Source organism: Pleurodeles waltl, chromosome 2_2 (genome assembly GCF_031143425.1).
Source record: "Pleurodeles waltl isolate 20211129_DDA chromosome 2_2, aPleWal1.hap1.20221129, whole genome shotgun sequence".
NCBI lineage: Eukaryota > Metazoa > Chordata > Amphibia > Caudata > Salamandridae > Pleurodeles > Pleurodeles waltl.
This window is the reverse complement of record NC_090439.1, coordinates 884,846,750-884,874,640: the sequence shown is the minus strand read 5'-3', so window position 1 is coordinate 884,874,640 and position 27,891 is coordinate 884,846,750. Positions and strand designations below refer to the sequence as shown.

The following is a 27,891-nucleotide window of genomic DNA, read 5'->3' as shown; positions in this document are numbered from 1 at the left end:
TATAGGATTCTAAACAAACCTTGGCCTGCAGCACTTAAGTTTTTACAAATTAAGCGCTGTGAGTCGTTACCCCAAATTATTCCCCAACCTTTTGAGTGAAAACACCTACATACAGTGGCAGTAATGTCTGATAATTTTATCAGTGTTGCTATATTTAGAGAAACTTTGAGATGAAGGTCTGTGTTTCTGCGCTGTGATCCAGATGTACAAGGCATTTTGTGATCGCAAGTTCGGTGATTCAAAAAATTGCAGGGTTGTAACCACAAAATACATAGTATATACAACAACTTAGTGAAAAAAGATCACAATGTCAAAATGTCACTAAAATGTGCTCTACAGCTCGTTCTTCCTTCTTTCAGTTTATCTACTTTCTGGTGATGTTATTCCCTGCCTACGTTTCCTATCACCTAGTTATTGTCATTACTATGCTATGATAAAGATGTAAGGGCTGAAATTGTTGCTTTGAAATTCCACAAGCCTGAGTCACAGAATCAGAAGTAGTGGAGTTTTCCAACAGCAGAGTGCACTTCGTTGCATACATTCCAATATTTGGAAGAGGTAAGTGGGAGATGTTAAAAAAAAAATTATCAGGAAAATATATTTCCCCCATTGACTTCTATTGAAGCAGAGGCAATTGCAGGGAGAAGACAGACAAAAGTAAGCCATTTTTTGGGCTTGAAAAAATCAGGGGTCTTCTGCCTAAATCGGATCTATTGGCATGTATGTCTCTGAGAAACATCCCCACGCAGGTATGATGGATTAGTTGCCTGAGTAAATGTAGAGTTAGGGGCGGAGAGGGAGTGGGCCCCTACAAAATGCACTCAACACATACAAAGTGTAATTCTGTGTGTCTTCACAACCGTTTAGGAGGAGCGAGACGAGCACGAACTGTTTTAAATGCAAAAAGTAAAAGGAAACCACTTGGGACTGCAATGCTGCAGTGACAAGCAGTTTGCAAAAAATTTTCATTCTGGAAAAGTGCAGGTCACATACCACAAGAAAACTGGGGTCCAGCCACACTACACGACAGACCAGTCTAGAGCTTCTCCGAAATCCAGAGCCTCCAGGCCAAGCACTCTTGTGCTTGATGGAGACTAAGGCCTGTAAAAATGTTGCAGGTCAACAATGTAGCTGTTCGGACAAGTTGAAACAGTTACACGTTTCAACTGTGCTCAGTGCCTAGCAACCTACAGGAGCTAGAAAATGTTCTTTCCTCTTGTTCTGTTGTTTCTTTTGCAACCTCTGAGGCCAGGAGTTGCAAAAGCAGTGTCGGGGTCGCAAGGAGCATTCCAGGGGTTGCTGCTGAGACCTCTACTGATCCTTAAATGGCTTTCAGCATGGTGATGCAGTGGCTCGCAAGTTTTTTCCAGCACTGAAACCTCCGTTCCAAGATGGCCTCCACATTAATCATAATGTATTTTTTTAAATTATGGTGCCACTTTTGACTCTCTTGTTTTCCTTTGGAAATTATTGTCCTATGGTGTCCAAGCCAGTGACATTCTGCTTCTCTTGAAGGCCTCTCTCACTGCATTATTTCCCTCTTCTGGGCAGGGTGTGCTCGCTAGTGAAGCCAGTCGCACACGCACAGCCAGCAGCAGCATGAGCTCGATCCAGCCACCACTGCCCCTCACACTGCTGGTTATCTCCGCCAAATGTACTACAGCTGCCACAAAATGCTCATTTTCTATTCTAGGGCATAGCAGTTACTATCCAGGCAAAGAAATGTAAAGTCAACAAAGGACACTATCTGCAATAAAATAAGCTCTAGATTTCAATTACATTTTAATTATTAACACAACTAAAAATGGAGTCAAACGTTTCACTTTTTCAGTGTGCCAACAGGTACAGGTGTTTCCATACCTTGGATTATAATCACAAATCATAGTTATCAGGTGCATAAGTTCAACAGGTTCAAATGAAGAAGCAAACCCAGGGTAGTCAAGGTGCCCCCCGTTTGATTGACACTTCTAGCCATTCCTGGCTTGGTAGCCAACAGCACTTTGATGGATGGAGATTTCTGCCTTGGTAAAGACACACACACCCCATTAGATGGCTTCTCACACCTCGTCATGCTAACAAATGGTTTCCCCGTCTGCTGACAGGCAGAGCACTCTGATGCGTCCCAAAGGTGTCTCTTTTTGGAGACAGGTTACTATTTATGGGTGTGATTACTTTTTATAAAATGTAAGACATCTATCTGTACCACCTTCTGATATAGATATTATGTCACCTTATCTACTACAGGAAGTTACATTTGTACTGAAAGAAACGCCAGTGTTTATAACCCTCTCCTCCTCACACTCCCTCTCAGGAGGCTACAGTTGCCATATTGTTTTGCTATTCCTGAGCAGGAGAGGACATGATCGCCTGAGGTCCGCTTAACTCTGGGTGTGTACAACACAATATAATTGGGGCCTCTTATTGTGTTTGGCACTTAAAGTAGGACAGCCAAGGATAACATTTCATTGTTTTTTTTACCAGAATATCCTTATATTTTCGGTTACCTAAACCATAGCAAATGCTGTTCCAGAAATTTAGAATTCAGGTCACACCCTTGCCTTCAGTTTATGCAATGTTAGATCCCATATTTTGAAGCAGTTGGCTAATAAATTTGTTTGAGAGGACATTAGATCCTTGAGACCAGACTTCTATTCTTGTCTTTCACTCGTCAATAAATGAGCATGGGATTCGGTACAAGTCACTTTCTCTCCCACTGCATCATACTATAAATCTGGGTAATGTACACATGTTCAAAGTACCTGTGGAGTGAACAGTGCTAGCGTTGGTATCAACTGCACTGTGAATTGTAGGTAAGTCATGCACTACAAGATTGCACATAGCATGACTGATATGATCAGATGTAGTTTTCATTGCATTTCTGATGCTGGATTTGTCGCACCAATAAGATGTGAGAGGCAAATTATCGCAATTTCCCACACAGCAAAATTAATTTTGACAAGAGAATATTTATATAAACCTCCTTATTCCTGCTGCTGCTTCTCAGAAATGAACTGGTGAACCTGTGCCAAGTCTTCACTGGAGAGGGCCCTAGTGATGCTCATAAAAGGTTGAAACAACTACCATTGGTCTTTGGTCCACACATCGTCCACACCACTAGATCCATTCTTTGCTGGTTACTATTCTGACAATCACTGGGCTCCACAGCTTGTAATTTGGTAAAGGGCAGTCCTCAGTTTCAGGATTCTCTGTCCCAACATAAGGATCCCTTCGGTAGGTCAATTCAAGCATACATAAAAACACCCAGGCAGGATCACATAAAGTGAGCATAGGAAGTGCTAAGCTAAGATCTGGTCTAAGACACGCTTTTAGGCTGTAGACATGTGGTGGCAGTAAGTTACTATTTTTAACAAAGGTAAATAGTTCTATTTTTCTGGAACTTTAATGGCACGTCCCGTTTTAACTCGGAATTGGCAACAATAGCTAATGTTTGTAAATAAAGCACTTAGTACAACATAATAAAACAACAAAAACACAAAAAACATGCCAGCTCACAACAAAATAACTGCAACATAATGCAGCACAACACAGCAAAGGCAATAAAACCTTGCTCCAAGAAATTAACATTACAAAATAACACAATAACGTAGCACAATAATGCAACACAAAAGCAACAAAAAAGCACCATAAACCAACACAACACACCAGAATAACAACCTACAAAACCCCAATATGACTATATAAAGATACAATCGAATAGTGCCATACAAGAATGCAACACAAAACAAACAAAATAGCAGAACACATAAGACCGAACACAATAGAACAAATATTAACATAGTCACTGTAGAAGATAAAATAAAAACACAACAATGCCGCAAGCACAATTTACTACTCGAAAACAATACAACAATTTAATAAAAGTCCAACTCCAAGAGGCACCACCAACCACCACAACACTACAATACAGTAACACACCAACACAACAAGAAATTGCACTATAAACATACCAAAGAGTAACAAGAAACATAAAACCATGCAACCACAAAAGTACAGCACAACACAAACAGGCAAGGGCAAAGCCAGTAGGTCTTGCCTATTGAAAGTATTGGCTTTGTCAATGTTGTTCGCTATGCTGTAGAGCAGAGCGTTTTCTGTGCAAAATGGCAGCAGGTTAAAAATGAAAGTGCTATGATGCTGCCTATGATGCTGCCAGCCCTGGCTGCATCATAGCATGTTGTTGCTGGTAGGCAGGAAGAAGCACAGCATTTTTTTTTTTTCAGAATGCGAGGCAACATGGAGGGCTGTTAGGGGCTCAGCAAGGACAACGGAGGGTTGGGGGGGACAGTGATATGAGGCAGTCAGCAGTGTCTGCGGCTTTTTTGTTATGGTGTGTGGGGGCATAATGGACAATGGAGGGAGGAGCAACACAGATGGTGGAGGGAGGGAATGCGGGTGGGACAGCAACATGAACGACAGAAGGAGGGATAGTGAGTGGGGATGAGAAAAGCAGACAAAAGTAGGGGGAGGCTTGGCAGAGAAAAGCAACACCGACAACTAAGGAGGGAGGTTAATTGGGGACAATCAACAGGGACAATGGAGTGGGGGACTGTGGGTGTAGGCAAGCAACACAGACCATGGAAGGAGGGAGGGATGGTCAGGGCAAGCAACACAGACAACAGAAGGAAGGAGGGTGGGTGGGGACAAGCAACACAGGCAACAAACGGAGGTCGGACAGGAGCAACATGCTTTAAGGGACAAGTGAACAAGGGAGACAGCTGAAAAACATAATCTTGTTCATTTTTTCAACACAAAGGTGAGATTTATAAATGACACAAAACATTTTCTTCATATACATTTTACCAGATTTTTCCTGGTGAATTTTGTAAAGGGAAAAAGTAGCTGTCTCGGGTGCAAGGTCATATCATCACTCCTGATAGAGCAATTCTCACATAATCATCATACCGAAAATGATCTCAGATGGCAAGTCTGGTATAACCACCCAGTAAAGGCAACCCTTCATTGTTACTAAATAAAGAGGAACTGAAATGGATCTTCCGAGTAGACATCTTAAACTATGGCATCAGCAGAATGGAAGCTTGGACTTCTTTTAATAATATCATTACGTGTTTTCTGTATACGTTGCTGCTGTTAACTGAGCCAGCATGCATATTAATAACCTATGTGTTTTTTTTAAATCTCTGGTTACTGAATAAATCTATGGGTTTTACATTTGCAAACGTGTTTATTCTCCTATAATTACAAACATGTCTTTATTCTCCTTTAGTCCTTACATAGTTATGTCTGTAATACCACCGACATTGCAGACACATTACTAACCCTATTTTCTGCCCTTTCATGGCCTCTGTCACACAAGTCTTTTCTTTATGTATGCACTCTTTCAGGCAGTCAATGTACATCAATTTCTGTATTTGTCGCTGCTATTAACTGAAACAATATGCATTAATAATAACATGTTTTTTTCTGTAAATCTCTAGTTATTGAAGATATCCATAGGAGTTACAATTCAAACATGTGTTCATTCTCCTATAAAAACAAACGTGATCATTTTCCTTCAGGAATTACTTGTCCTTTTTTCACCCATTTTCACCTCTTTCATGTCCTCTGCATTGCTAGTCCTTTCTTTCTGCACTCCAACAGGCAACTAATGAGCAGATTGGTTAACAGAGCAAGCCTATTTCAACGGTTTCCACTCCCTGTACCCTAGATATCTGTTAGAGGATGCAGGCACCAGTATCCTTGAAAGCGTGTGTTCTGCTTTTTGAGAGTGACAGACCGCTGATGGAATTATTGTAATCCTCAGTAGTTCCACGTCAAAGCTGGAACCCTCGCTTATCTCCCTAATCCCTTACTTTTAATGCCTCACAGGGATCGACGATTCCCCAGTCAGGTGTGACACAGTCTGGATACCTCCAGCTCCTCATTAAGGTAATCTTATGCTCACTCTGTAATTTCCAACCATTCCCTCACAGACTTTGAAGATTCCTTGATTCCAGTGGACCTATTTAGGTAACTATTCCTTTGTAATGCACTGTGCATCTAGCTTTATCTTGCCTGTTTACAAAAAGGATATACATATGCTTCCTGGCATGTCAACCCTGCTAGTACAGTTGGTTTAACTTACATGCATCATAAATCTGTTCAGGTTAATTTGGGCATATAGGCACTCATTATAACATTAGCGGTATTGACCGCCTACCGCTGCGGCGACGGCCGCCAAAGCACCGTTGCCGCGGCTACCTGCCATTTACCATATTATGACTGTCGCCGGAATTCCATCAGAAGGATGTCGGAATTCCGGCTACGGTCATGGCGGTGGACGGCGGCAGAAGCGCCACGCCAGTAAAACGCCGCTGACCGTATCATGACCCATGATACAGCCTGGTGGTGTTCCGCTGCTGCTGGCAGCAGCGCTGTGTCCCGTCTCCTGCCGGAGGACCCCGGGTTCTCCGATAGGGGAGTGGGGTAGGTGGTGTTGTGTGTGTGTGGGGGTGTGTGACTGTTTATGTATGCATGCATGCGGGTGTGAGTTGTTTAGAATGCGTGTGTGCAGGAATGGGTGTGAGTGTGTGTGTATGTTGTGTCGTGTGAATGCGTGTGTGCTTGTATATTTGTCAGTGTATGTTGAAGTGTGTGTGTATGAATGTATGCATGCGTGGGAGAATGTGGGTATGCGTGTGTGAATGCATGTGTGCGTCTGTGCGTGTAGGTGTGAGTATGCCGGGGGGCGGGAGTGGGAGGGGTAAGGTGGGGGAGAATTCTGGGGAGGGGAGGGGGGGCGGGGCAGACCTCTATCAGTGCCAGGGAAGGAATTCCCTAGCACTGATAGTGCCTACCGCCATGTTTTTCGTGGCAGTAAGTTTGCCACGAAAACCATTGCGGTAGGTGGGGTCAAAATCCCGAGTGTGGGATTGTGACAGCCGCCTGGCTGGAGACCGAAGTCTCCAGCTCAGCGGCTGTTACCGCCCTGACGGACGGAGTGGTAAATTGGCGGTTTGGCTTTAGCCAAACCGCCAATGTCATATTTTGGGGAAAGGTACCACCAGCCTGTTGGCAGTACCTTTCTCCAAAATAACGCCATCCGCCAGGGTTGTAATGAGGGCCATAGTCTGTAATTGTGCCCCACTTGAAGTGACTATCTCACCTCTCGGATACACCTACTATACCTCTCGGTATGCCATTCTTACATGTGTCAAAGGTTTTAAATAATGGAGGACTGTTAGTACATATTGTATTCTGTCCAATTTATCATTTACAATTTTATTTCATTTAACTATTATAATTTTCTCTTCACGTTTGTCCATTTCATCTTTGTGTATATTTCTGGATGTACGACTGTTTTTGCTGTCGCAAATGGACATTTGGCGTGTTTGCAACTGCTAAAATGGCCTCTTGCTTGTACAAACCTTATTTTGCGAGTCAGTAACCTATTACTGACATGCAAAAAAGGGTTTTCAAGTCGCTATTAGAAAAGGCCATCCAAGGGCGTCCCTTCCTAAAGCGAGTCACAGGAGGATGTACAATTGTTTTGCAACCAGAATGAAGTTGCAAAGTAATCACTGTTTACCACCTACTTCAAGTAGGTGGTAATCAAGTCGCAAACTGTAACATTTGTGAATAGTAGCGAAAATGTATTTTAAGAGCAGGCAGTGGTCCCACGGACCACTGCCTACACTTAAAAAATTAAACAGAAATGTTAAAGTTTTCTTTTTTAAACATATCCCATTTTTCTTTGAGGGAAATGGGCTGAATTTAAAAAAGTAGCTTTTTTTAAAAGCAAACACAGACATGGTAGTCTGCTTTCTTCAGCAGGCCACCATCCCTGTGTTATTGCCCATTCCCAATGGGTCGCAAATTGTGACCCGCCTCATGAATAGTGATGAGGCAGGTACATTTTCTGTGACACATTAGTACATTTCCTTTTGCGATTCACAAATTGTGAGTCACAAAAAAATTGCAGTTTGCGAGTTTCAAAAGGAAAGGGTCGTACATCTGGTCCCTGGTGTTTTATAGTGCCACAGTTACTCAGCCCGACATTGTACCTGTCCTGATGATGATAATCTACTATTCGGACAGGGACCATGGCCAATCTACACAGACCCAACTTGGATTAATTTATTGTATATCTCCTGGGCTGTATCTCTGCACATGCAATTGTAACACAAACAGTGTACGTTCTTGCCACAGATATTACTCCTTTGCCTCCTTTGTCACTTTGATCACAGCACACTACAGTACATGGTTTTGGAATTTTATTTATGGATGGATCATTATATATCAAAAACATTGTTTTGATTTGTATATATTGTTTAGCATTTTATGTTACCTTTTCTACTTAGGGACCACAGTTGTTTCATATAAGAAGGGAAAAACTGTCAGTGCACTTTAAACACAACTTTTAAAATTCCAATAAGTGCCAGATAAAAAAATAGCCCTTATTGGAATTACAGTGTGACTTGAGATCAAGGCCTTATTTTTCATGCTAGAACGAAGCCATATTTGTTGCAAATCTAAAAACAGTTTAAGAACAAAAGACAATGTAAAACATGAAATATTATTATCCTTAATATAGAATCTGTCAGAGAACAGAAATGTAGAAAGGGGAAATTGTATAAGTTCAGCTAGTCCTGAGCTTTAAATGATAGGATCCTGGCTCTTTATTGATACCCGATGTGTTTCTGAGCAACATATTGATTCAGCTACGTCATGATTAATCTGGCATGTACCAGATGCAGTGTAAACTAAACTATAGATATGCAGCCTGAGGTTGTGTGTAGTCAGATCTGTTGACTCGAGGGACTGTTCTGCTGTCTAAGGCCTGAGGGTTTGTCATCACTTTACTGCCTGAGGCATGGGCTTCTAATATCTTGTCAAGGGAGGGTGCATCTGTTTCCAGAGCCTCAGAGTGATCGGTTCTAGAAAGGCTGAGAGATAGCCCTGCTGTCTGAGTCCTGAACCTGTACATTTTGGATTGATTCAGAAGTAGCTCTGCTGCCTCTATGTAACCTGGGAGATCACCCCACTGCCTAAAGCCAAAAGCTAGGTTGTTTGCGCAACCTGAGCTATACTGCTCTGCTGTTTAAAAATGAATATTTGTGGGATGTGGTATAAATGTAGGCTATCTCTGATATGTAATACCTAAGAGTCTGTGCGTCCTGAAGTACAGATCCACTGTAAAAAAACCAAAGTAGGTTGACATGTGTAACTTGAGCAATAGCGCTGCTGTCTGAGGCCTCAGACTGTCAGGTCAGCACAATCCTAGAGCCCAATCTACTGCCAAGTACTTGTTATGTCTTGTCTCTTGTTCCCAAGCCACCTCACTAATTACATAATCACCTGATTAATGTATTCACTCATGTCCCAGCCTATAGTCCACAGGAAGCCGACAGTTTTATCTTCCTTTTTAAGACTTTACACATCATTATTCTCAAAGCGTTTTCTCCCGAATATTAACTGCCTGGGGCCACCTGCTTCTGTGAGGCCTTTAATAATTGGGCCTGGTCGTAGTTCGTGCTGAGAATAATATTGATGGCATCACTTTTCCAGCTGTGAGAAAATGAGATCGGTTCTTGACTTGAGGGATCTTTCGTTTTGCATTTGTTTATGCTGTAAGCAACAATAAAATGAAATGTATAAAAATCACTTTCCCACAAGACTTTCACAAATTGTTCCTTAGCTCTGATGTAAAGAAATAATTGTCATAGTTTTCCATTGGTTTCATCGCATTTCCAACCGTGTTCCTACCATGATTGGAAGACCAGGCTCCCACCAGACCTTCTAGGCCTGTTCCTCACCTCACGGGGTTGCTTGTGCACTCGCTTGAAGGGTACCTGGCCTGGCGGTTCAGGTTGGAATGTTCCTCTTAGATTAGGACCAAGACTGTTTTGCATATGGCTAGTCTCTTTCTACATTGGCATATCAGGCAAAAAATGATAAACTGCAATGCAGCCCAAACGTTCTTCAATGGATAAGATTAATTCAAGCATTCCTAACCTTAACTGTTTGTTGCACTGGATGTCCTAAGTGTCACGGGTCCTCCCAGAAGTGGGCAATGAGCTGGGGTCCATCGAGCTGGGGTCCAAGCTGCCTCTTACTGATGAGGCACAAGTTAGCCGAATCACGTCCTTATTAGCTTGTGTCCTGCCAGATAGGATCTGACCTAGAAATTTGGGGTGGGCCTTTCCAATTAAGGCAGGCCCACAAGCGATTTGTATATGTCTGTCTGTCTAGAGTGGCACAGAGGATGAAAAGCTATGGGCTTGCATGGGGCCCAGGGGCATCGTGAACCCCGCTTTAGCAGCCACAGTGGGGGTTGGGTTCTTTATGGGCCTCTTCTGTATGCAACTTGAGAGTCGAAAGGTTATAATTACGGCTATAAAGGACTACAGCATCAATAGAATGGAAGGTACAGTAAATGGGTGGAGGAACGAGTAAGTGAGCAAATGGATAGCTGGATAGAAAAGTGAAAGAATAGCAGAGCAAAGGGAAGGATGGATAGGTGGCTGCACAGGTGACAGAATGGCAGAGCATAGGGTTTAATTGGTGGATGAATATGTGAAAGGATGGCATAGTAAAAGGATGGATGGATGGGTGACTGGATGGCTGAGTAGATGGGTGCGTGAATAGATGGCACAGTGGATTAATGGATGGATATATGATGGATGAGTGGCCGAATGGGTGGATGAATACCAGAGTAGATAGATGAAAGGAAGGATGGCCGAGTGGATGGATGGATGGCTTAGGGGATGGATGGATGGGTGGACTGATGGATGAATGGAAGGCAGAATAGATGAATCGATGGCAGAAGGGATGGATGAATTGAATAGGGAAAGATTGAATGATGGATAAAACAATCAATAGATCGAACAATGTAAAAGTAAAATAGTGGATATCAAGGGTGGATGGAAGGGTGAAAGGATGAATGGATAGATGCTTCAATGTAAGAGACAAGGGAGCTCTTCTAGGGATGATTGGGCGCACTTGCTTGGTATATCAGAGATTTGGCTCTAAGTGGGGTTATTTTAGCTTTCTGACTACTACCCTGATGGAGCCTTTAGTGAATTCCAGTTGGAGAGATTCCATCACTATGCTGTTTTTTGGGATATCCAGCAGCACTGGGTGTTGAAATTGTGAGTATACTGGCTTTGTTTAAGTACTTATTCATCAGTTATTTTGTGGTCACAAAAATTGGGTAAAGTCTTGTACCAGCTCATAAGAGTGATCACAGACTAGTTTTTCAATGGTACTTCTTCCTTTCAACCACTTAAAGTTTGGGATTGGAGGGCACATTCACTGTTGTAGGCAAAAGTTTAATGGGAGCCCCATCAATGAATTATGAGGGCAAAAATGGCACCCTTTCCCCTTTCTCCTCTGTTGGTCCTCTGCCTTTCTGCTCTATAGCTACAGCCTATTGGTCAGATTCCTGAAGGGAAAACATACTGTATTCCACACTGCTGGCAGGGAATATTTTATTAAAGAGGACTCTTTCAAGCCAGTCCTCTGTACTGTGACATAAAAATTTGGTACATCCCTCCCAGGTTAGAGAGATGTGTATATAGACTTGGGCTGGGTGGAACTCGCGGAGTTTCACTTTGTGGAATTTTTCGGGGTTACATAAAAACTCTCCAAGATTCAGTGGAGTTCTGCCATTGGATGGAAATATTCATGTCCCACTGCCTGTGCAGCAATTTAGCACCATTAGCGCCAGCAGTGCTGTAAAATCAGCGCGAATGGCACCATGTGGTGCGCAAGAGCACACAGCCTTTCAAGTTGATTTTGTTAATGCAAAAGTTGAAAATCTACTGAGCAGCAAATCTACTTGAAAAGGAGGACTCTCACTGTGACCGGTCACGAATGCCCGCGAACCCCTGTGTTAGAAAATGGTAATGAGGGAATGCCAACATTCACTCATGCTAGCATTTCTAGAGCCTTGTGGGAAAAAATTCTACCATGCAGCAATTGGTGGAATTTCGCCATAACTCTGCGTTACAAGAGTAAAGAGGAGTCGCCAAATTCCATCGCATTCTGCCAATTCTGCAGACGAAATGTTTCATTCCACCCCCCATAATATAGGCTGGTTTTTCACATCCCGTATGCACAGAAACAGGACCTCCTTACATTCAGTCAAGAACAAACAGACCACTTAATGTTTCCATGGTGCATAACATAGGAAGTGAAAGGAAGAATGAATAAATACATGTGTAAATAAATGAGAAAGGCAGACTACATGTTCAAGTCACCACAGAATGTAAGTGTAGGAAAGTGCCCTCTTTCTTGGCATGGTTACCCCAATTTTCTGCCTGTTGCCAGTATGTTTGACTGTGTTTGACCTTGTCTACTAGGTTCCTGCTAACCCAGTTGTTTTGCTCTCTCCTCTAAATTGTACCTTTTTCTTCCCACAATTGGCATACTGGTCCCCCCATGTAAGTCTCTAGTATATGGTACCTAGGTACCCACGGCATTGGGGTTGCAGAGGATCCCTATGGGCTGCAGCAGTTATTTTGCCACCCATAGGGAGCCCATGCAAAGGGTTCTGCAGGCCTGCCATTGCAGACTGCGTGAATCGGGTGCACAAACCCAGTTTCACTACAGGTCACTGCACCAGGTCACTGAAAGTCATCCCTATGGTAGGCCCTCTCAGCCCAGAGGGCAGGGCGCAAGTACCTGTGCGTGAGGGCAACCCTGCACTAGCAGAGGTGCCCCCACAAACTCCAGCCCCCTTTTACTGGACTTTGTGAGTGCGGGGATGCCATTTTATATGTGCACTGGCCATGGGTCACTACCTATGTCCAACTACATAATGGTAACTCCGCACCTGGGCATGTTTGGTATCAAACATGTCAGAATCATACCCAAATACTGTTGTCAGTATTGGTTTATGATGTCATGCACTCTGGGGGCTCCTTAGTGGACCCCCAGCATTGCTATCACCTGTCTTACAGGGTTTTCCAGGCAACCCAGCTGCTGCCACCCCTCAGACAGGTTTCTGCCCTCCTGCTGCTTGATCTGATCTAGCCCAGGAAGGCAGAACAAAGGATTTCCTCTGGAAGATGGAGGTAACACCCTCTCCCTTTGGAAATAGGTGTGACTGGCTTGGGAGGGGTGGCCTCCCCAAGTCACTGGTTTGCTTTGAAGGGCACATTTAGTGCCCTCCATGCATAAACCAGTCCACGTCTGTTCAGGAATCCCCAGTCCCTTCTCTGGTGCAAAACTCGACAATGGAAAGGGGAGTGACCACTCCCCTGTCCATCACAACCCTAGAGATGGTGCCCAGAGCTCCTCCAGAGGGTCCCTGGGTTCTGCCATCTTGATTCTAAGGGTGGCAGGGTACTCTAGGAGCATCTGAGTGGACAGACCAGGCAGGTGACGTCAGAGCCCCCTCCTGATAGGTTCTTACGCGGTTATGTGACTAATCCCCCTTTCAGGGCTATTTAGGGTCTCTCTCTTGGGTGGGTCCTCAGATTCGGCTTGCAAGATTCCAGCAGGACTTCTCTGCAACCTTTTGATCGACTTGTGGCCTCCAGAACTGCGACTGGAACCTCCAGGACCCGACAAGCTGCTTCCAAGAAGAAAGGACTATTCAGCAACATTGTTTCCAGGGATCCTGCTAGCTTTGCAACAATTTCTTCACTGTGCATCCTCAGAAGACTGCAACTCTTCAGCCTGCACAAGAAGAAAAAGGAATCTCCCTTGGAGTGACAGAGTCACTTCCCTGCAACCGCAGGCACCTACAACAAGCAACGAATGACTGCGTGGGTCCCCTCTCCTGCTGAGCTGCGTAGATCCTGCATCACAGGTGGTGGTCTGGAAGAGTCCTCTTGCATCTCCTCCAAGAGATCTTCAGGCAACTTTTAGCTCCAACCCCCAGCACTCCATCCTGCAAAGCACAGCCTCCTGCGTGGTTCTCCTGCAGCGTGGGATCCACTTCTGTAGTGCTGCTTGGGCTCCTTCTGCGACTCCTGTGTCCCCTTCCTCTGGGGCTCCTGTGGGGGCTGCCTCTGCTCCTGTGGACTCTCTGTGACGCCAAGGGTCCCCTGTGACTACCACTCCTGGGTTGAGTGCTCCTTGGCCTTGCTGGTCCCCGACAGCACTCTTTGCCACTAACTGCAAATTTGCCTTTGCCAAGGCCTGTTGCTGGAAATCCTGCACTGATACCCATCTGCAATCTTCTTTCCGGTGCGGGACATGTTCTGCATCCATCTGGAGCTCTTCTCCAGCTCCTGGGCTGCAGTGCTGATGAGTTCTTCAGTCCTGTCGACCAACTCCTGCATTTACGGCTGGGTGGGTAGTATCTTCTACTCCTCCTGGACTGCACTGTGCTCTTGGACTTGGTCCCCTCTCTCCACAGATCTTCTTTCTTTAGGAATCCACCACTGGTTTTCTTGCAGTCTTCTCTGGGTGTCTTCTTTTTCTTCTTTTCCTCCTTATGGGTGGTTTAGGGCAAATCCAGTGTTTTACTCCTGCATTCCTGGTCGCTGGGGGCAGAGGGGGGTACTGTGCTACTTGCCTTTGTGGTTCTCTAGTACTCCCAGCTCCCTTCTACACATTTTAGTTAACTAGGTGGGGGTAACATGTTCGCATTCCATTTTTTTAGTATATGGTTTTACGCTCCCCTTGGGTCACTTGGTTATTACTGTTTGCACTGTTTTCTAATCTTTTCTATGCCTATTTCTGATTACTAGTGTATATATTTGGTGTATTACTTACCTCCTAATGGTGGGTCACCTGTCTAGTATTTTTGGTGATTTGTTTAAAAAATAAAGTACCTTTATTTTTGTACAACTGGGTGTTTTCTTTCATATGTGTAAGTGCTGTGCGACTACAATAGTATTGCGTGAGATGTGCATGTCTCCTAGATAAGCCTTGGCTGCTCATCCACAGCTACCTCTAGAGAGCCTGGCTTCTAGACACTGCCTACACTTCAGTAAGAGGGGATACCCGGATCTGGTATGAGGTGTAAGTACCATTGGTACCCACCACACATCAGGCCAGCTTCCTACAGTAAGTGGGTTTTCTTACTAGTGCTGCTCATCCACTGGATTCGGCTGCACTAGTCTAGACAAAAACTTATTTAACAACTCTATTTTCAGAAATTTCCTGAAGAAGAAGTACGAAATCACGACAGGGTGTAGTGGCTTGCAGGAGAGCAAAAATTAAGCTCTTCCCACAGAAACCCTAATCGGGTGGAGACGGTCTGTTCTTGTCATGTGGGAAAAGCAATTTCTTTATTTTGAAGAAGAAGCCTCACACACTGGTAGTGTCATGCTTCATCATCAGCAACCTCTCTGAAACCCGGGTAGGACAATTCCACCTGGGTGAACTAGACATCCCCTGATGTAGTGGGTGGGAGGGAAATCTTAGATAAATTATAATGGATAGTGATGGGGGATCCAGACAGAGATACAAATATCTTATGGTACCCACTTTATCTCCTTTATTATTCTGGGACCATAGGTCTGATCAAAAACCTAGAGGGATAGTATATGAGACAAATGACTCACGCCATCCCTTTAGGACAACATGTTTCTGCCCTTTTTAAGGCCTGAAGAGGTCCTGGGCATTCATGAGGGCCAGAGGATCCCCTCAACCAGGTCTAATCACTAAATAGTAGAACGCACAAACAGGTGAACTCTTCCCTTAATAAGCAGGTGCACTACCTATGAGAAAATATAAACACAGTAGCATGAGAAAGGGAGTGCCTTACGAGAAGAAAGGGCAACTTGCCAAATATGTACTCATTTAGCCACTCCTTTTGAGCTAGACAGAAATGTGAGAAACTCACATGTGCACACATGACACTGCAAACCAACAGCACTGCAAACAACACTGTGGTGTACTTTTATGCACTTTATTTAAATGTACACATAAAAAAGTGTTTAGAAAGAAACCAGAAAACAACTAGATATTAACCTTACCCTAATTGTAGCAGGCAACTAGCCTCATGTTCTGGGCGTGGGGCGGAGTCCTCTATAGTCACAATCTATTTGAATGGGGTAACCCAGCATAAATATATATAAACATACAATTGGTAGACAGCATAGTGGCCCCAAACCAGGGCCAACCCCCCCACAGCCTGGTATTGTCACCTTATGCCCTATAGCTTCAAATATTGCATATTTAAAGCCAGAGGAGTAACATACTGCTAGGCTTGTTCTCTCACAACTAACACTATCAGTGCCGGTAAGTTATCTGCTGATAAAGATAACAGAACAGTGCCAGCAAACACACAGTTGCTATAGGAGAGGTCACCTGGTTGTGCTTCCAGATAGGCGTCCACAGTGTGTCTGTCTGGGGTCCTAAGTTTCAAGCAGCCCGCCACTGTGTTATTTCTGCTCGCACTGTTGTTGGCACAGGTGTCGAAACTGCCTGATGAAAGGGCTGAGGGGGGAGGGCGATTTCGTATCAGTGCAGCAGTTTTAAAACCACTTCAGAGTTCCTTGTATATCCAACAGTTTTCAGGAAACAATAAAAGTGGCAAGATAATTAATGGACCTGCTAGACAGAGATCAGGTTTGACTAGTGGCAGTTTTGACTCATCAAGGGTAGCACAGAGGGTTAGTGTGCCTGCTGCAAAGTGTGTGTACTATGCAGATTACAGAAGAGTATGTCGTGCATAACTCAGTGGGATACTGCTTTTGTCACAGAGATCCTTTCGTTATTGTGCAATTCATAAGTTGTAATCATAATCTGGCACAATTAACTATAAAAGTTCATTAAAGAACTGCAAGAAAACTGCATGGCACAGGTTAGAAAGTTATGTTTTTTTCCAGTCTTTAATTATACACATTTTGCTAAAAAGGGTTTTTTTGGGTAGGAAATTCAACCCTAACCACTGTGTTATGTTCTGAATCCTGAGTTAATGCTCCCCCAGACCAAACATTCTTAAAAAATGCGGACGAGAATAAATGACATGGGAATCCTATACCTTGCCTTTTATAACATTTTCTATATACTGATTTACACCTGTATGATTCGTTGTCTTTGTATGTGTGTGTGTAATGTAAAGTGCTCCAACAGCCAACAGCCTACACTAGTAAGAGAGGCACTATAAAAAAAATGAAATACATGAGAGGGGCTATGAAGAGATGAGAGGCACTGTTAGAGGGTGTGTGATGGTGAGGGAATCATTGAAGTGCCCAAATAAAGATTGCCGTATCCTGTTTTTTTGTAAGGTCATCATTTACTATACTTTAAAAACAAATACAATTGAATATATAATGAAAAATGTGTTGTAGAATACACCAATTTTTTTTATTTTTTTTTTCAAATTTACTGGGAGGGGGAGAACAGCAAAACCCTATTGTAGTGATCAGGCTGTCTCATTTTGTATGGGGGCTGACCTGACAAAACTTGTCAGGGCTGCTTTGGGTTCCCAGTCCGGCCCTTCCTCCCATCCACATCCAGGACAAATGGGGAAAGTCGCTGTCTCTTTCTTCTCTCCAATCTCACATTCCAAGAACTTCAGGAACTTTAGCACTCAAAGCAGACAAACAAGCATTGGTAAAGTAAATAGGTTACACCTTTGTTTTTTCTTTCTACCTAACTGGATTCTAAACTATTATAAGAATGTTATAATAATGTTTGATTTAAATTTGATACAGCATTAATGGTAAATGGTTTGCGAAATAATTATAGATATTCCAGCAATAGGCAGGGTGCAATGAGGAGCTGTACTCCATAATTCAGTAACAAGTTGTGTCAGCTGTGACAGTTTGGCCCAGGCAGTTTGGAGGGTGCCCTTGTTGCTCGGTGCAGTAACAAAAAATGAAGACAGAGTCTGCGAGGACAAAACAGAGAATTTGGTAACTCTTTCGACAAACTAAGCCATCAGAAATCATGTTTCCAGACCTTCAATCCACCAAATGTTATGTTAGGGGCTTGCAGTCAAAAACATATTATAAAAGGTAAATGCGGTCGTCTGGTACTCTGTTGTGGCTGGAATATGGCAAAAGAATGTGCCCAAACCAAGTAACATGAGGCGTATAAAAAATACATCTAATTCATCCAGGTTTCACAACTGAAAGATTACGAGTGAACCTTTGCATGAGTCTATGTGTGGCTCTTTTTTGTGACTTTTGATCCGTTTGAGCTAGAATCAGATTTTATGGGCACGGCTTGGAGACTAACTCTGCCATTAGCCTGCCTCATGTTAGTAAAAACATCATGCATCCATACAAGAAGTTTGGTTCAGCCTTTTTTGTCCATTAGTCTGTTCAGGTGTCATTCACATTTTGCTATGCCCTTCATTGCATACAGCATGGTGCAAAGGGTCAGCCACTGCATCTGTTGGCTGCCTTGCGCTATGACTGATGACATTTTGCCTGATCACGTGTGCATACCCCCTGAAGTAGGGCATTTTAGTATCACGGCTGGAATGCCCTGGCTGCTGGGCCTCTCCTATATATTTTTCTCAACTCCTTTATACATACTAGATAGGTTTGCAAAAAAAAGGTCCATTTGCCAAGGCCAGACCTATGGGCTTTGTTAATGTTTGATTTTTGTTTGAAACTCTAAATTGTATGGCATGTTTAATTGTGTGGCAAATAGAGAAAATCCATAGGTATTTCGAATCCACATCATGCAACGTATAGCAGGATACATATAATTCAGTGAACAGTGTTCAGCACAAGATATATATGCACTGGACAGTACTTAATGCACAGGCTGCTCCTACTGTTATGCAAAGTACATTATATGCAGCTTTGAGTCCATAGTGTTTTTTAAAGTGCATATCAGATGATATTCACTCGTAGCATAGCCTATATGACACATATTATGCATTACTGAACACATAACGCATAATACAAACTATAAACTACCCTGCGCAAGATATGCATAGTATATTGGAAAGTGTTCAGCATATCATGACCAGCACTGCTCATTATGTTATACACATTGTGCATAAACACTGCACAGCAAAAACTGTACAACACTCTCAACATACAATCATATTATACACAGCTCAGACTGAGAATGAGGAATATCCAACACACGCTGCACAGCCAGGTGAACAGAAGACTACACACGAAGCTCGTGACACACAGACGCACTTCGGGATCCAAGGTCCTCACTATGAAACACACTTCGCAGCTTGGGATTCGTACCAAGCATTTCTCACAGCAGTGGCGTGAGTGCGTGCTACACAACACAAGCTTCAAAAGACCCGCGTACACAACTGCTGCTCGGAGCAGGGAACACACCGAACGGTACAATGCACAAGGGGCATTGTACACCCAGCAGACCCCAGGATATGTAGTGGACTCTGAGGAGTCCGCGGTGCAATGACAGCAAAGCATAGCTGGCGACACACGGTGTTTCGAACACTGTCATGTACACACTGCCCAAGAAACACCCACATAACATGCATAGATGCTCAACATACGCCTGTCCAGAAGTACCGTGCACCATGTACAGAGGCCTGGAAGAGCTGATTACCGAGGACGCCCGGGTTCACTCTGAGGGGATGAGGGTTGGGCTGGGGAGAGAGGGTAACTCAACAGACAAGAGGGGTTCAGGCGATATAGCTCAGCAGGTTCAACAGCCCTGGAGGAAACGAATGTGCTGTTTACAGGTTTCAGTTCTGGCGGAGCTGGTCACCCTTCTTTGGCATAGCGAGTGACATCGAATTGGGTAATACAAACACCTCTTATTTAAGTTCCCATCCATAACTCGGTTTATTGAATGTGCTGTGCATTGCTAAATATTATTACTAACTATTGTATTATTAAGGTACTGAAGGCATGACTTGTCCTGCCCCATGAGGAAGGTAGATCCTAGCGAGGTTCTGTAGGAGTGTATGGTCTGTCGCGCGTCCTCTGTGAAGTGAATTCACTGTTTTTAGCGCTGTTAGGCATGAATTCAAGAGCACTGTTGTGACCCTAGCTGATGGTGAAATGCATGCCTGGGCTCCGCTGCGCATCATGATTGGTCGACGGTATGCAGCAACGAAGAAAGAAGAAGGCAGTGAAGAAAGAAGACAGGAAGAAAGAAGACGGCAGTGAAGAAAGAAGAGAGAATATGGCATGCGGTAAAGAAGAAAAGAGGACGGTATGCGGTGAAGAAAAAAGAAGACGGCAGTGAAGAAAGAAGACAGCGGCGTAGAAACAAGACGGCATCGAAGAAAGAAGACTGTATGCAGAAAGAAAAAGAAGTACCGTCAGCGTCCTAGCAGGAGGAAGGACACTGGCCAGTGTCTTATGGGAAGTGACCAGAAAGAGTACTTGGTACAGAGGCACCTCGACGGCAAGACTGGCAAAGAAGACAAAGAAGACAACAGGAAGTGACGAGCAGATGATGTGCTGGCCAATCAGAAGCACATAAATCACAGCAATGTTTGAGTAAGTGAATGGTAAGTTCAAGTAAGTAAGGGGCTGGGTCTAATTTAAGTCCCCTTTACTTTTTTTTAATCAACAATAGTTTTCGCAAGCAGCGCGCAAGTGCGTGTGCAGGCGAAACCTAAAAAAGGAAAACAGCACTCTTTACTACCTCCACCAGTTTCCAGTACATGATGGGACACCTGTAGCAGACCTCTTCATCTCATCGAAAGGTGGGCTGGTACGTGCAAGAGTGGGTTGCTTCCTGCAAAATAGCTGTCGCCTAGTTTACGAGTGTGGGTGAAACATTGTATAACTGTATAAAATTGTGTAAAATAAACTTGTTAGTTGTAGTGCAAATTACATATACCTAGTAGCTTAATATTTGTTGCCACCATTTAAAACATATGTATGTAGTTTGGAATTTCATTCAAACAGGTGGAATCTGATAGAGGCTTCTAGGAATCCAATCTATAACTTTGGTCCTGAAGGGCCATTTCAGAAGCACGACAAATGAGAGAAATTATATTTTTTCTTGCACACGTTGAAAAGTAGCACACTGTACTGAGGAAGATAGTGGTGCACACTGGTGTACAGACACAGATATCTAATATATCAGACAAACACTTTACACAAAAACAAAGTCCTTGTGCACACGGCACTATGGATGAGCTAAAGAAGACCTCACTCTTTTTCCAGTATGATGTACGACTGAACTAAAGGTTCACTTCTTTAACAGAAACCATATGAGTGCCTAGGAAGGTATAAAAGCCTCACACCTCAGTGTAGTAAACACATCAGGGCACAGAAAACCAACATGGTTGAGAAATTACAGTAGAGTAGACTGGATTCTTGACGCCCTTCATTATACTCTTTAAAGATACCATAAGTAAACAGAAGTAATAAAACAATAATGAAAAATATGAAGTAAATTAGGATATAAATTTTTACCAGCGTCTTACAAATCAGCGTGTAGAAGGCATTGCATGATCTCAAGCTCTGAATATGAACATCTGCTGGTGTGACACAAAATGAGTTCCTAATTGTGGGTGAACAAAGCTCTATTATACACAGCTCACTTACCCATAAACATGAGAGACGCATTGGTGAAGCAACAGGGCTACATGTCTTAGAACCACTTTGAAGAGGTCACAGAAAGGTGTTTTAACTTAAGCCCTGATAGATGAACTCAGTCTGTAATCCTCAATTTATGGCTGATGAGCCTTGGCTAGCAGGACAGTGAATTGCACAACAAAGATACTGCCGCCAAAATCCTGGTCTTTTTTGTGAATTTATCTCCATTTTGTACCACTTTTAGCTTTAGTACAAAATGGTGCGTGATGGTCCATTCGCATTACAAAACTAAGAAAGTGAGAGCGGCATTCTGTGATATTAAATATTGTCCTATTGAGGACACACATTTCAAATTAGAGATATTGGTTTAGACCAACTGATATATCTTTTCACCACTGAGTAGTCACAGTTTAAAGCAAGTTTTAGCAAATCCTAGATAAAAAGACAAGGACACAAACAGCAAAATCTCGGTAGATGCCAGTGGTTTGGAAATGGAATCATCGCACTGTACCACAACAGTATGACATAGTTCAGAGGTTTCCTCAGTAAGACTGAAGCAGCTTGCACGTCACTTAATTACACTCACCCTGAAAGAGTTAGGTACTACAAGTCGTATAGAGCCAACTGAATTGTAGTGTCTTTATGACTAGTCTACTGAAGTTTCAATGCTACCATATCAGGCTAATCCCACCATAAGTTATACTGCAAGGTCAACGTAGCAAGTTCTATGATGGATCATAACAATATACACGTGATGGCAGTAAATGAGACTTACTTCTGACATCCCGTCTTTGTAGGACTCACTGTAGGTGCTGTCTGGAGTGCTGCGCTGGTCATCCTTCAGGTAATCAGAATGTGGTACGATACTTGGCACCTCATACGACGACTGTTCGAAGATAACGCTGCGGTGTTCCTCACTTTGCCCCCTGGTGTAATGTCCTGCAGGGGCTATGAAAACGGGTGTGAACTCTTCTGCTTTCACAACCGCAATTCCTGGCACAGATATGGCAGAGGGGCTCACGGACACACTAGTGCTAAACTGTTCTCTCTTGGAAGACTCCAGATGTTCTGGGTTTAAAGAAAGATTGACTGGCACAGTCTTTAAAACCTGGACACGATTTTCTCCTCCACTCACATTACTTGGAGTGTCGTGATTTCCTACACAACTTCTGCAAAACACACAAAGAAGCACATTAGTAATTTCAACCAAAAATATATTTTCACCCAAGAAAAGCAGCACTCGATAGACAACAGAAAGGGCATTTTCCTAGAATACAACAGCATCTGCCACTACTCTTTCCTACACTGTGTGCACATGTGTAACCCAAACGTCAGGTCAATATCATTAATTCAGACATTGTTCTGTGGTAAGAGATTTAACTTAAATGTAATATCCTATTGAAAGACATGAGGCCTTGAGGCGAACTGTCCTAGCCATTCAATAGCTTCATGGATGCATAGGTTGTAATATTAATATGTATATATATATATATATATATATATATATATATATATATATATATATATATTCCTTTGCACAGCGTCCTCCTTCCAGGTCACCGGCACAGCACAAAATGACCCACAGTCGGGATTGCAGGGTGATTCAAAAAATTATTAAATGAATGCCAGACATTTAAAAAAAAAAGTGCAAACAACAGTTAAAGAATTAAACGGCCTAAGCCTTTCAGCTACATGTCTCCAACTGGGCCTCTCATACAATCAGAGTGGACATCCTTTATTACTTAGTCCTTCCTCAACTTCTTTGGCCGTCAGGCAGGCCACCTCATTCTTCCACCACCCCATAAACAAGTTTGCATAGGTGGGGGCAAAGGAGGTGCCCACCGCTGTGCCTTCCTTTTGTAGATAGTATTTCTTAATAAAGACAAAGACATTGTGAGTGAGACAGTATCTTAATATCTCTATTAGCATTTGGGTATGTTTCAATAATTCTATAGGTCTATCCCATAGGAAGTATTCACATGCTTGAATGCTATTATCATGATCCATAAATGTATATAGTGATGTTACGTTCAATGTGACCATAATATAGTCCTGTTTCCATGAGATGCCTTCCAATTTTTTTCAGAAAATCTATTGAATCCTTTAATTATGAGGGCATGTAGGTAACATATTCCTGTAGGGACAAGTCCAAGTACCATGAACTATTCTCTAACAAAGATCCTATTGAGCTCACAATCGGTCTTCCAGGTGGGGCTTTAATCCCTTGTGAACCTTGGGAAGGAAGTAAATTGTTGCGATCTTCACATGTTCCACCTTCAGATACCAGTATTCATCCCATTCCAGAAGATTACTGTCAAACCATAACTTCAATTTCAAATGGCATTCTTTTTCCATCTCCTTCATGGGATTCTCTGAGAGGCAACTATAATGCGTGGTGTTACCTAGCTGTCTCCTTGCTTCCAACAAAGTTATAACAATGTTGCCCCCTTTATCAGAAGGTTTGATGACCAATGATGGATTATTCTATAAATCAAAAATATCCTTCCAATCTTTGGATGATAAGTTGCTCTTCCCTGGTTCATTTCGCCATTTACTTCTCACTGTGGTCAAATCTTCTATCACCAGCTCCTGGAACAAGTCAATTCAATTCCCCAGCAGTAGCTGGGGACAAAATTTACTTTTAGGTCTCAATCTGCTTTATATCCAATGGTCTGTTTCAAATCCCATTTAGTTGAGGGTATCTCTCTGGAAGACATGTTCATGTGGTTCTTGATTCTCTACTTTCCCACTTACTTCTAGGCATGCAGTTAGTTCCCTGGCACCATCCATTTGATTACTAGGTTGATACACAGGAGTCCCAGTGCCCTGAGTTGCCAAATCATGGATAGCAAGGATTTCAGAAATGTCCTGTATTTTAAATGAGGAACACTTAGGGTTGGGGGGGTGACAGTCGTATCATTCCTGAGTCACATTTGATGGTACTTATGGAGTTTCATCTTTCAGACATATTTATACAATTCAAATCTAGTGTCCGTAAAGTCAGGTCTTGATGTTGGACAAAAAGTCAGACCAAAATTAGGTAATCTCTTCTGGATTTCACTCAGGACAATTGATGAGATGTTTATAACAAGGGGTCTCAATTTAGGTATATCCTCTGTATGAGTTATCCCTTATTGTGCCCTCTTTAGCTTCCTCACCCCCTTTCTTTTACCCCTACTCGTCCAGCACCTTCTTTTGCAAACTATTGCTCAATCCTGCTTTTTCCATCTTGACGCATAGTTCTGTGCAGGAGGCGGAGCTCCTTGTGAAAATCTGTCCTCTCCGAGGGTGCCTAATCAGTGCTGGAAGCCGGGGCAGAGCTGCCATCACTCTTACTTGGAGCCCTACTCTTCGATGCATCCATTTTTTCTTTGGACCTCAGACTGTCCTATTTCATCACAAAAGTATAAGCACGGTCATAGTGGCAGTCCAATCCATCCCTGGTGAACGTCCTTGCTTTCCGGTCCATTGTCTTCTCATCATATTACTGCAAAGATTTCTCCATCTTTGCCAGTTGATCCTTAACACTTGTATCATCTTTATGCTTCACCAGCTCTTTCATAAGCATTTCTACTTTGGCTGCTTGCAACTCCATTTTGCCTTTCGAATGTTTGGTTAGTGTCTTCATTAACTTGACCAAACTCTCTACTGTGTTCTTGCACCATTCATTCACCAATCCATATTCTCATGTGTAGCAACATTATCTGCAGCCCCGTTGGCACTCTCTCACACTCTAAGTATTTCATGAATGATGTCATCTCCCACCATTGTTTGGCCTCCATTCTTCTCACTCTCTCCAATTCTTTGATCAGTTGGTTTGGTGTTTTGTGGCCAGCATTAGACAAGTTCTCCATCCCCACTGACTCAGTTCCCAATATATATATATATATATACATATATATATATATATATATATATATATATATATATATATGAATGTGTAGGGATATTTATTTGTTAAAATATTTATATTGTATTCCTCTGCATGATTCTAAACAAATTCAGTTTTTTAGGGGTTCTGTCCACACGAACATTCTTCTCACTCTCTCCAATTCTTTGATCAGTTGGTTTGGTGTTTTGTGGCCAGCATAAGACAAGTTCTCCATCCCCACTGACTCAGTTCACAATATATATATATATATATATATATATACATATATATATACATATATATATATATATACATATATATATATATATATATATATATATATATATACATATATATACATATATATATATATATATATATATATATATATATATATATATATATATATTGTGAACTATATTTATATATATAAATGTGTAGGGGTATTTATTTGTTAAAATATTTATATTGTATTCCTCTGCATGATTCTAAACAAATTCAGTTTTTTAGGGGTTCTGACCACACAAACAGTGTTATTGGGAGGACACAAGAGGCACTCCGTTGATGTCTTTGTTCGATGTGGTTGTTTTCAAAGAAGGTAAATTTACATATTTTTTATGTGATTGATTAAATGCATATGAGTTGATGGTGTGCTGGGCTTATTACCAAAGAGGGGGGCAGTGAATATATAGGTATACAGCTTTAACCCTCAAGTGTTTTAATTATAGGTTTAGGCTGCTCGTCTGGTTGTTTGATCTGTCTGAACTTATATAAAATATCCTGAGTATTGTCCATGAGTTTCTGGTAGGGGCATCCCTGGCTCTATACTTAGGCTGTTTTTGGTGAGGGTCTGAAGGGATACTGTACTAGTTTTGTCTGTTATTTCCTGTGCAAACAAAAATGTTAACATGGACTCTATTTGTCAGGTTTCATACAAAACTTCACAGAATATGTTACTTTAATGTCTGGTTTATGGTAAATGTTTGGGCTATTTAAATGTAATGTCTGTCACATATAATATGTTTTGTAACATGTTGTGTTTGTTTTTAGGGCATTGGCCCTCCCAACTTATGGAACAGAAACTTTTTATGAATTTTAAATTAGAACATTCAAAATAATTACTTTTTGAGTCCTGAAGAATGTGTTTTCAAGCATTCTAACCCACCAAAACTTATTGATGACCATAAAGGCTCATTTCTTGTTACATTTGGTCTTCGAAATATGAAACAAGTACACATTTAATACCATGCGATTTGTAATTGAAAGAGCCAGCTTTGTTCTTCTCTGTTAGTGTTTGGTATTGTTTGTCTTTATAAATGTATGACTTACATGTGAATATACTTTAATAAGTTACATGGTTTTGTCTGACTGTGATCATGTAGTATATAACACTTTTTCTGCACAGTTTGTATGTGGTCTGTTAAGGTATTTTTGTTCCTAGGAGAATTCTCAGTTCACTGTGTCACACTGACCCTGTCCCCTTGTTTCTTAGGGGGTCTCTCGTTTTTGTGTTTTAACAGGCTAGATCCATGCCAGATTTTCAGGATAACCAGTGTTTATAGAAATAAGTTCCAAGAGCTCATTGTGCGTCAAAATATCTTACAGAGATATCTTTAAAGTATGGTGATGTCAGGCCCTCCCAGTCCCCTGTTGGACATCCCTAAATTGAAATAATTGCTCCCAGGTACCTGAAAGCAAATTTTCTTTTCTAACCTCCTAATACATAGGGATATATGAAGCAAGGTCTATGGTCACCCCACATTTCTGCCCTGTAACATGGGGATTGTGCAATTGTTCTTTTGAAGCTTTTTTGATCTGCACCCATCTTCAAGAATAATTTGAGAAGGCATCAATCATAAAATGGCTTATTTTGCTAGTGACATCTGATGCCCCTACAAGCACTGCGAATAGAAAGTGGAAGGTTTTTTTGTGTCTTGGCTGTAGAAGGCTTTTTAAATGTAGTATTTAGGGTTCAAAATGCAAGCTAGACCTACCGGCTTGTGCTATATATTCCTGGCCTGGGACCCTCCCTTGCCCCAACACCCTGCCACCTCACCTTTCCTGAGGTCATTGTCTAGTTGTATGCAGACTGGAATGAAGCCTGGATTAGGGTGAGGAATGATGCTTTATGATGTTACAACCAGCTAGGATGCAAAAGTTGAAGAAATAAGCTGAAGTTGACGAGTCTAGGAATTTATATACACAGGCTGCAGTCATTTTAGGAGAAATTCAGTTCAATTCACACATTCAGCTGAGAGGAAGGAAAGGATGCTGCCATAGTAAATGTGAGCTATCCAGGAAGAGAAAGTCTAAGAATATCACCCAGACTGACAGGCCACTCATCAGCCATCCAAGTGCAATGCAGGCAAATAATGACATCTGAGGTCAGGTTATGTAGTGCAGAATTGGGGCAATGCATCCTTTAGGCAGCATTTTCACAAACCAACCAGCATAAAAAGGCAATTTTTGTAACTGTTCCTTGTTGCCATTTATGTTTGTGAACTAGTCAGTCACTGCAAATGTCACTGAAAAATTGCATTGTTCCAGTTTTACGCAATGTGATTTGGCCTTTGGGTACAGATTTTCCTAACACAGACCTTGGTTCTGGGTCATACTCAAGTGTGAAAAATCCATGCTGGTGCCATCTCTTTGAAC

General features: G+C 42.3%; 1 protein-coding gene across 1 annotated transcript in view; it reads right to left on the bottom strand.

The window, feature by feature from the left end:
* Positions 1-27,891, bottom strand: part of GRHL2 (grainyhead like transcription factor 2) — a 494,191-nt gene that overhangs the window by 286,649 nt on the left and 179,651 nt on the right. The window contains exon 4 of the mRNA XM_069220568.1: positions 22,141-22,534. Within this exon, the coding sequence (XP_069076669.1) occupies positions 22,141-22,534 (394 nt within the window). The remainder of the gene's footprint in view (positions 1-22,140; positions 22,535-27,891) is intronic.